Below are 11,513 nucleotides of genomic sequence, written 5' to 3' on the forward strand. Positions count from 1 at the left end.
ATACATATATACAATTTGAAAATTCAATGCTCAATCGTCATTATATGATCTGACCCATCTCTCCAACTATGCCACTCCCTTTCTTCCATAAGCTTATTCTCCCCTCTATTCTCCAAGACAGGAAATTGGTAAATCACTCAAAACCCAATTTTTTTCTCATAAATTCTCCAAGATAGGAGATTTGTGAAGTTCATTGGCGAAATATTCTGTAAAACAATTTGAATCTCGCTGAATGATCTTCTGACTCACTGGAGTTGTTTTTATACACGACAGACTTGGCCCGAAGATCTCTCAGCAAATCCCAATTTTATTATTTCATCGAAATGAACCCTAACTTTGAATTTGGGATTGTCTGCAGAGGATCCCTGATAACTTTGTTAAGAGTATAAACGATGAACTTTCTGTTGCAGCTGCTCTCACTGTTCCTGATGCTCATGTTTGGCGTGTAGGGATAAAGAAATGTGACAACAAGGTCTGGTTTCACGAGGGTTGGTCTGAATTCGTCGAACAATACTACATCCGTATCGGCTACTTTTCGATCTTTGGTATGAGGGGAATTCAGCCTTCAGTGTTTGTATCTTTAATTTGTACAACTCCGAGATAAACTATCAGACGAATGCTCTTGTTGGTGCTCAATACAATCATAGTAAACCATATCCGTTTGGAGAACTCGAGGATGATGAATGATTCCCCCGGTGCAGCATTTGTTCCGTGTGCCTAAACTTGAAAACTCCGTTGGCTGGAGCGGTGAAGTCAACCATAATGCGGCAAAGAGTGTGAATAATCAAGCTATTCGAGGTATGGTTCTTCGATTAACGGATTTGAACTAAGAATGATTCTGCTAATGAAGTGAATTTGCGTACTTTAGGTTCTTAAGTCCGTCGTTTGTTTGTTTTTTCAGCATGGAATGGTTTTGGAATTTCTCATCGGCTGTTCAATGAAATGTAGATGAACAGGATCTGTCCATGGGCATGAAGATGATGTGGAAATGCGCTATGGATTTTAAGAAAGCGCTTCATCCCGAAAGAGAGAGGGCAATGAATGCAGTGACAGCATTCAAACCGACTAACCCTTTCTGCAGGGTCGTCTTGCGGCCATCGTATCATACAGGGGATGTATTATGGTGAGCTTTTGAAATGTATTGTATTTGCTTTCACGGTATTGCATGTCTACATTTTGATGTTTTCTCGTGCAGTACCTACCAGGCTACCATCGTGCTTCGCTGAGCACCTAAGTGGTGTTTCCGGTTTCATTAAACTTCAGCTTCCCGACGGAAGACAATGGCCCGTGCGATGTCTTCATAGAGGAAGCAAAGCTAAGTTCATCCAGGAATGGTATGAATTCACAATGGAGAATAATTTTGGGGAAGGAGATGTCTGTGTCTTTGAGGTGCTCAGATCAAGGGAGTTCGTAATCAAAGTTACCGTGTTTCACGTAACAGACTAATGCAGCGGTCTGAATATAATGCCAACTGAGTTGACCCGTTGGCCGGAATTCCAGAAATGGCGAAACTTTTTTAAGCAACTCATCAAATGATATGAATTCCAGCTCTAATGGTGCTCATCAAATGTGTCTTTGAATTCCTCTGCTGCTTTCATAATTCATAGAGCTAAAATTGTCATCCAGCTTTTGAAATTTGTTTGCCCACTCTATGCTAAGGAGTTCGATAATCAATTCGAGACCCTTATTCTTTTACCAATTTATTTATTTTGCTAAATGAATCACTTTATGAGTCGATCCCAACAAAATTTGAGTCGTAATAATAAGGCTTAATTATAAAATAAATGCCCAAACTATACAGCTTTTCATGAATAGGTGCCTACAATATTTTTTGAGTGATATTGGTGTTTAATGTTACAAATGTTACCATTTTAGGTATCCGGACCGTAATTGCCGTTAGTTTTCTCTATTAAGTCAAATAGGTCATATTTTGGTAATTTTATTTTTTTTAAATTAAAAATATTATTCTATTTATAAAAAAATCATAATTTCTCTTAAATTAAAAAAAAACCCAAATTCATAAAAATCCTAAATCCTAATCAAAACCCATCGTCGACGCCCTTTCTAGCCATGACCACCGTTGCCGATTTAGTCCATGCCATCCTTCTAGTCATACACCAATATAGTTGCCGCTGATTGACCATCATAATCATGTGGAATCATAATTTTCATCCTAGGATTCGTAGCGTACAAAACGTCGATTGGTCGTCCGAATCGCGTGGGACCGCGATTTTCATCATAGGATTCGTGGGGTAGAAAATTTCGATTGGCCATTGTTCAGTCGCGATTTCATAGGGGTATTGATTGTTGTGAGTAGGAGAGGTCGGGTGGAGCTTCGTCGACGACAAAGGGCGGCTGCCGACGTGGGTTTAGAGATTGAAAGGAAGGTTTTTAAAGTTTTGTGGCTATTTCGAAACTTTTATGTGTGTTTTTAAAAATATATAATTTAACTTTTTAATTTTAAATAAATTTTTTAAAATTACCATAATGTGACAGGTATCACTTAACGTAGAAAATTAACATTGTTTACGGCCTGTGCACTTAAACAGGGCCGTGGGTAGGTTGTTGGAGGTCCTGTGCAAATTCTTATAAAGGAGCCCTTAGATCTCGAACTTATTTTTTTGAAATAATAAAAAATTTACAGCTGTATTACACTGAGCAAACCCACTTGCATTGTTTTCCCAAAAATAATTTTGCTTGTTAACAACTGATAGATATACTCGATTTCGGGGCCCCTATTTTTATGCTTCTTAATGGCAACAACTGATAGATATATTCGATTTCGGGGCCCCTATTTTTTGGGGCCTTGCGCCGTCGCGCACTTTGCACACCCTCAGCCACGCCCCTGCACTTAAAGTTGTAACGTTTTTAACTTTAGGCACCGGGATCATTCAAAAAATAATGTAGACACCTATTCGTGAAAAACGTTATAGTTTGGAAACTTATTTTATAATTAAGCCTAATAATAATAAACACAAACTTATAAAATCATAAATCAATGATAAAATTTGCCTAAAATCTAAGCCAAACCATAAAGATGTAAATGTTGAACCTCAATCCAAATATCCTGGCCCATCAACCGCAAAACATTCCTTCTCACTTCAATTCTATAAGTAACAACAGCTCCACCAACATCTTTCTCAACATACAAAGCTACTTCATCGTAGATTTTAAGGTGCTTGGCATACACGAATTCAAGCCACCCTTTAGAGAAAACAGGCTTCGCGTACATCCCATCTCGCCATATGCATCGGAAAGTCCACATGTCGCCACCCACGTCCATAACTCTCAAGTCAGCATATCGACGACCGTCGATGAACGGAAGCAAATACAGAATATGTGCCGGAACCGATAATCTTCTCTCGATATCTGTTTGTGTTAGTAACTTTGAAAATATCAGCTCCATATGTTCCTTAAGTTGCCAACTTGTATTGCACCCTCAACATGCGTGTGTGTATATATATGTGTGTATGTGTTGTATATAATATAGTTTAGGGTTCATGGATTTTTCCTGGAAAGCGTGAGAAAGTTGTAGAAATGTTTGACCGCAGTCTGCAAGTAATTTCTACTGGGAATTCTTCCAAGTTTCATATTTCAGGGAAAGGCGTGTATCTTCTCCACTAAGGGTCTTATTTGCTATTACATCCTTCTCATTTAGGTCATGGGAAAAGTTCTATTTTTGGGTAAATTACACATTTAGTACTTAAACTATCATTTTTGATCTGTTTTAGTATCTAAACTTTCAATTTTTCAAAACCATACCTAACATATAGTTTTTGTCTCAAAACTTAACAGGCGGGCTCGCCAGCCATCGCGTCTACAGTCGTCGGTCGTCGCATCCATTGACCGATGAAGGCCAAACTTTCTAGCCTGTACCTTTTAGACCTTCTGAACGTGATTTTAACCTCCGTTTCATTGAAAAATGCCTCAATCTCCCAAAATCAGCAATGTACTCTTCGACTTCTTCATCTTTCATTCTCTATCGTCAACCGTCTGATGGGCATGAAATTGGACTATGTCGATCGACTTGTCATTCTCTCGTGGTCCACCGTTCGGATTGGTTGTCCGTCCACCATGGCTATGCCCCGTTAGTTCGTCTGTTAAGTTTTTAATGGAAAGATACTAAAATGAAAAAAAAAACTAAACGTTATATGATTTTGAAAAAATTGAAAGTTTATGTACTAAACTCGTAATTTACCCCCTTTTTTATAAATCACTAATGCCGTATTACACAATTTTAACTTGTTCAATATACAAATAATTATTTTATTCAATATAAAAAACAATTTGATCGATTTTTTTGAAGGAATATAGTTTAATAAATTTAAAAAAAATTGATCAATTTATTTGATAAATTATATAAAAAATTGAAAATAAAAACTGTAAAATTAAATTGTATCTTTGCAAGACAAAATCTGTGTGTATACACTCTAAATTTTTGATAAAATCCATGAAGTTTCATAGGTTTTAACTAACACTGAGGAGAGGAAGAAAACATACCTAACAACTATCTTGAATTCTTCTAGATATGGAATATGACCAAATTTAGTTACGAGTCTATCGCCAAATTCTCTCTCTCTAAATATAATAAGATAATTCAATCCATTTATTTTTATATTTTAAAAATATATAATTACAAGCACAAAACACACATACTATCATTATTCAATCTGAACATGATTAATCGATTTTTAGTGTGGAGCCTATCAAGTACGCCATCCAAGAGACGACCAAATTCATCGGGATGTTACTCTTACCCTCCGCGGCCGAATAATTTGCCAAATATATGCCGCAGAACCCCTCACCATCGCAGCCTTAATTCTGAGCTGCAACAAGCATCTCCACACCCAACCACAGAGCTCCTTGCAAGCTAGAAACAACTACCCTTCAGAACATAAATATTGATCCAGGTGATCCAAATCCAACCCTCGTTAAGCGTAAGTCTCCTAATTAAATGGATAAGGCATGCTTGGTTCCCATTACAAATGTCCTCGAGGTCCAAACCACTTCATCTTTGGGACGGCAAATCAATGATCAACTAACACGAACTCCCTTATGAGAGGAGTCGGTTTTAGTAATAACTAATAAGTTAAATAAAGATATATAAAAATATGTCTAAAAAATTGATGCGGGAAACCCTTCAGTAAGGTCAACTGTTTGAATCCTAACGTTTGTGAATAAAACAAACTAGGTTGAGAGAGTTGCCCTTGTCTATGCAGTATCCAAGGTCGGCTCTGGGTATTTTTTGGCCCGGGGCGAAATAAAAGAAATGGGCCCCTAATTTTAAAAAATTATAAAAAATATATAGTATAAAATTGATATTAATTTTTTTATTAAAATAAACAACTAGTAATTAATTACCATCTCAATAATGTCAAAAAAATATTAAAGCACAAAAATTTATAGAAAACATTGTCTTCAAGCATTTTTTGATATAAAATCATAGCGTCAACATCAATATTTTTCAACATATTTTTTTTCATTACATAACATAGGTAGCTCATTCAATGTTTCTTGTGACATTGTTAACCTCAAGTAATTTTTTAACAATTTCAGCTTAGAAAAGCCTATCGTAATTTATTATGAGAAAAAATAATCTCTAACTTATGAGAAAAAAACAATCTTTAACTTAGAAAAACACTTTCATTTCAGAAAATGAACTCGCATGGCCATATGTGAACCCGCATGGTCAGTCTTGACTATTTTTTGTATCGAGTCGAAATAAAAAAATAAGCCCCTAATTAAAAAATAAAATATGTAATATAAAATTTATATTAGATTTTTTTATTAAATTAAACAAACAATAATTTAATACAATGTCAAAAATATATTTAAGTATACAAATACTTATAACAATATTGCCTCCTAGCATTTCCTAATGCAGAATCATTGATTTTAGTGTAAAAATATTGTCTCGTGGAAAATCATTTCTTAAATTAAACATCGTGTTTAAGCATTTCTTAATCCAATAGTTTATTTTGGAGTAAAAAAATCCACCATGGATGAAAACCGTTAGTCAACAAATTATCGACTCTCTAAAATACATATATTCTTTCTAAAATGAAACAGTAGGTACCGAAATATTAAAAAAAATCAAGTGACTATTTAGTCAAATCTCATAGGTTTTTTATCTTAAAAAAAGTTGAATTAAAATGATTCAAAAAAGGATTAAAATGATTATTTAATCGAACGTTAGAGACTTATTTGATATTATACCTTTTCTTTTTCATGGAGATTTGCTTTCAAATGCTTTTCCATTTGATCACATGGGTGATTCCCATATTACAAATAAATTTATCAAATTATATTCTTGAACAAAATCATATAATTATTTTAAATGAAATAAAAGATATATGCAGTCTATATGTTGATTAAATGGGTTGATGTATATAATTTTCAGTGAGAAAATTAGACATTGATTGAAATTTTCTGGGCCAAAAATATATATGCTGAGTCGACATAATATTATGGGCCTTGGGCGGGAGCCCCTCCAGGGTCGGCCCTAACAGTATCCGATCTAAATTAATCAATTAATAAATGAGAATCCAATGGAATAAAAAAAATTTGATACGAGAAAAGAAATTTAGAGAACCAATGAGGTGGACGTACATTTTGCATGGCGTTTTACCGCGCGACTGAATGATTCGTCGCCGGGTTTCTAAAGCTACGCCTTACGTCCGCCGCGTCACGCGCGCTACTCACTTTGACTGACGAATGAAGAAAAAGAGAGAGGCTAAATCTTTGGTCTTTTTTATGTTTAAAAAAAACTATTTATTGATGTCTTTTATTAAATTGTGATTGTAATTATAGATGTGATAATTATATTTTAAAATTATTAAATCATAATAGGAACGTAATACATGCATAAAAAGTATCAACGTGATATGATAAGAGAGTTGCATTATATTTTTTTAAGGAAAGAGTTGCATTATAATTTTTTTATAGTTTGAAATGGTAATAAATCATATATTACATCGTATGATCAGGACAGAACACAAGTTGGATTAGAGGAGGATATGGCCCTTCTAAAATTTAAAAAATTCTAATTTTAACCTTTAATTTTTGAAAAATTAATTTAGTCCCCTAAAATTTTTAGAAATTCAAATTAAATTATACGTACAATGAACTCATTGAAATACTTTGAATTTCATTCATTCATTCTTCATCTTACAAAATTCAAACTGCTAAACTTCTTCACTTTGATTTTGTACCCTATCCCTGTAATCATGTCTTCCTCCTTGTGAAGAACCACCATATCACCTTCACGTAGATCTTTACTTCGTACAAATTTGATCCAATCCGAATCCATAACCAGTTTCCGGGACGACCCGGATCCGAGCATGAAGCGAAAGTTCCAGAACACTCCACTGTCGTCTTTAACCTGCAACACTATTCCATGGCAGCCTTTGAAGTGAGGTAATGCTTGCATGCAACCATTTGAAATGGATAATCTCCTTTCAATGTCTAGGATTGTCAGCATTTTTGTGAAGATTTCCATTGCTGGGACTTTGTTTTGATTTTGAGCTGATTTGAGTTGGTTGATGAAGAATGTTTGAGAAGAAAAGTGAGGATTTGAGCACGAATATATAGAGAGATTCGGGAAGAAAAGGACTCATTAGTTGATTTTCTTTTAGGGTAAATTACAAATTTGAAAACCAAACTTTACTCTCTCTTATTTTCACTCATTGTACTTTAAATCCTTTCAATTTCATCACTGAACTTAATACATTGGGTTTTTTTTGGTCACTCAGCTGTTAAAATAGTTAACGGCGTTAAAATAAAATGTTATATAGATGCAAAACAATGTCGTTTTGGTGAAAATTTTATTTTTTTTAAAACGTCATATCGTTTTTAACACCGTTAACTATTTAACGACGGAATGATCAAAATAAGAAAGAATAAAATTCAGTGATAAAAAAACTCAATATATTAATTTTAATAAAAAAAATTTAATGAGTAAAATAAGAGAGTAAAATTAAGTAATGAAATTCATAATTTACCTTTTCTTTCGTAAGGAAATGAACGTCTCGAACAACTTTGTCGAGCGCGCACCACAGGTTCACTTGCTGTCTCGCACGCCCCTCACGATTACCTTTTTATATCTTTGTTTTCATGAATCTCGCACGATTCATAATTCATTCCCCGTATGTCAAAAAGGTCTAATGGGACAAATTGCTAAGGTTTTTTTTAATTATTTTTCAACAAAAACATTATAATTATGAAAAAATAAAAAAGTAGGTTGATTACATAATACTATTTTAAAAAAGGTAAAGTATACAAATGGTACTATGACTATAGGATAGTGCTTTGTTGAATCCTCCAATTATTAAAAGTTACAAAATAATTTTCATATTATAAGGCGTTTTTGTTGAGTCTCTTGACTATTAAAAGTTACAAAATGGTTACCAGACTATTTATTATATTCCAAACTCGTTCTTTTTTGTTAAAAAAGATGACAATCTGAGTTGAACGTTAACCTGCTGACTGAGATATGATAAAATATGATCTCATAATAAAAAAATATTCCAGCTCAGACGACTGTTAATTTTTTAACGAAAAAATAACGAGTTTAGTACATAATAAATAGTCGGGAGACTATTTTGTAACTTTTAATAGTCGAGGGGCTCAACAAGACAACATCTTAAAGTCGAAAGACTATTTTGTAACTTATAATACCCAAGAGACTCAATAAAGCAATATCCTATAGTCAAATACCATTACCCTTAAAAAAATAGGTAAAATCATATTTGTGAATTCATTATTATTATGAATTTTAGTAACAACGGTAGCCATCGTGAGTTGTTACACATAAAACATCTATATGCAAAGGGATCAAGGACGAGAGTATATAACAAAATGAGACGAGTGTAGCTACCTTTTTGAATTATAAAACAATGATCTGAATTCTAAAATCCCATTACAATCCGGGCCAAGAAAAAAGATAGAACAAAAATCGTGGGGGGACCGAGAATACATCCCTACAGTAAACCCTGTTATTTCTCTCTAAGTTTAGGAACATATGATGCAATTAACTCAAAGAAGTTTTATAACGATTATCTCTACATTTATAGGAAAAGCAAACCAAATCTTAAATCCAAATTTTTATAACATTATTATATCAAAACCTATCAAATAATCATCAACACTTTTGATTATTTACCTATGCTATTTATAATTATTAGTTTTACTTACAAATCAAAGATGGTTGACATTAGGTTCTTAGTTTGATCATTATTAACCCATTTTCCTTCTACTTATAAAGGGCATAGGTTAAATTATATCATTAGTCCTTCTACTTATACATAAATAATTAATTTAGCTATTATACTTTAATTTATTCAATTTTCATTTCCATAATTTTTAAATTTTAGTTTTGAACAAAATTATTTTCATATGGATTAGGGGCTGTTTGTTTGGCTATGAATTGAACCATTCAGCGCTGAATGCTGAACCGTTCAGTATTCAGACTGTTTGTTTCTCACCTCTGAATGATTCAGTGCTGACTGATTCAGCACGGAAGTACATTCTGAATGATTCAGAGCTATTATCAAACAACATGTCACATTCAGAGCTAATTCATACAGAGCATATGAATCATTCTGAAGTAAACAAACAATCACTTAGGTTTTATCATTAGTCTTAGAGTATTATCCATATTTTTTATTCAAAAATTTATAAAAGTATAAAAAACATAAATTCAATTATATTATTTTAAAAAGATATGTTTATAGACAACCAATCGAGTTGACAAGAATAGGTAGTTATATTATAGTTAAAAAACAGGTTTAAAAGTACTAAATATAGTAGTAACAAAACAGTGTTAACAACAAACAACCGACCTTTTCTTATTGCTAAAAAAAGCTCCTATCAAATTGCTGTGTAGCGACTCATTGGCCTTTCACAAACCATTCTCTCGCTCATTCCTTTTCTATCCCTTGCCACAAATCGGGTCTCTTTGTTGTAATACTTGCGTATTAATTCCCGCTATCGTATAACATCTCTCTCTCATGGGAGATCACTCGAGTTCTCATCATTGTCACGATCGTGATCGTGATGGTGACCACGACCGGCGTCATCGTTCGGCGACGGATCTTTACGGTATTATTAACGTGTCATGGAAGGCGTACAGATCTCTCGTCAAGAAATGGTGCTCTGATCATAAACATTCTCCGAAGAAAAACCAAAAGGATCGTGGTGATGTGGACAAGGTTTGTGCATGTAGTTCCCGTGCAAACCATGCATATGTATGTATGTATGTTGATGTTGGATTTTGTTTTATTGTAATTTCAGACACCCAGTAGGAAGGTGAGGGAAGATAAATTGAAAAAGGGAGAGAAACAAGATAGGCTACGTGCGGATGATAACGAATTTTCGTGTCTTCTGAGGAGTTCGAGTAGAAGGAGCCACACACCTACGCCTGGACCGACCTACTTGTCCAAGAGCCCGTGCCGATCGTCGAGCAAATCCTCACTTTTGAGAACCTTTAGTCGAAAGAGCCGAACCGAAGACGACACGTCGCAACTACAACAAGATGAAAAGAAACAAACGAAGAGAAGCTCTAGCGTCAGTCGAGTTTTCTCTCTTTCGAGGAGTAGGAGTCGAAAAAGCACATCAGAGACAGAGAAACCTAAACTTTCGAAAAGTACAAGTCGGAGGAGTACCACTCCACTTGTATTCTCTCAATCCATCGCTCGGAGAAAACCTCCGCCGATAGAGAAAACACTTGAATGCACCTTGGAAGAGCTTTGCTTCGGAGCGGTAAAGAAGATCAACATCGTCAAAGATGTCATCTCCTACCAAGGGTACGGAACTCGAGTTCATTTCATATATACACCATCATTGTTCTAAGTATATGTAACATTCATATTTCTCACCACAGAGTAATTGTGAAACAAGAGGACACTCTGACAGTAAACATAAAGCCAGGATGGACAAAAGGAACAAAGGTTACCTTCGAAGGCAAAGGCGACGAAAACCCGGGCTACCTTCCGGCTGATATCATCTTCTCAGTACAAGAGAAGAGGCATCACTTGTTCAAACGAACTGGCGACGACTTGGAGATAGTAGTCGAGATCCCATTGGTGAAGGCCTTAACAGGTTGCCAACTTGCAGTCCCTTTGCTTGGAGGGGATACAATGAGCATACATGTTAATGACATTGTATATCCGGGATACGAAAAGGTGATTCAAGGCCAAGGGATGCCTAATGCCGAAGGAGGCAACCGAGGTGATCTCCGAATCACATTCGTCGTTAAGTTTCCAACTAATCTTTCCAATGAACAGCGGTCAGAAGCGTGTAGTATATTGGAAGGTTGTTCTTGATAGGCATCTTAATTTAGATGATGAAACTTGATCCCTTATTACGCATTGGAATGTTTTGGCTGTAATTCAAACAAAATAGTACACTTTTAAGTCAATTGTTCTAATGTTTGTAGTTTCTTTCCCAGAGGATTCGTAAATGTCAACATTCGAACGAGGAGCAAAAAATCAATTTAATATTAATAAACTTTATTA

The 11,513-nt window shown here is 34.7% G+C and overlaps 1 protein-coding gene and 1 pseudogene across 1 annotated transcript; both read left to right on the forward strand.

The window, feature by feature from the left end:
* Positions 1-866, forward strand: LOC120160493 (annotated as a pseudogene).
* A 9,141-nt stretch (positions 867-10,007) lies between these two features.
* On the forward strand, positions 10,008-11,397 carry LOC120160574 (dnaJ protein homolog). Its single transcript, XM_039170960.1, has 3 exons — positions 10,008-10,208; positions 10,291-10,802; positions 10,880-11,397. The coding sequence occupies exons 1-3, from the start codon at positions 10,008-10,010 to the stop codon at positions 11,319-11,321; spliced, it is 1,155 nt and encodes a 384-aa protein (XP_039026891.1). The 3' UTR covers positions 11,322-11,397.
* The last annotated feature ends 116 nt before the right edge of the window (positions 11,398-11,513 follow it).

Source organism: Hibiscus syriacus, unplaced genomic scaffold, assembly GCF_006381635.1.
Source record: "Hibiscus syriacus cultivar Baekdansim isolate YM2019G1 unplaced genomic scaffold, ASM638163v2 tig00111392_pilon, whole genome shotgun sequence".
Classification (NCBI taxonomy): Eukaryota; Viridiplantae; Streptophyta; class Magnoliopsida; order Malvales; family Malvaceae; genus Hibiscus; species Hibiscus syriacus.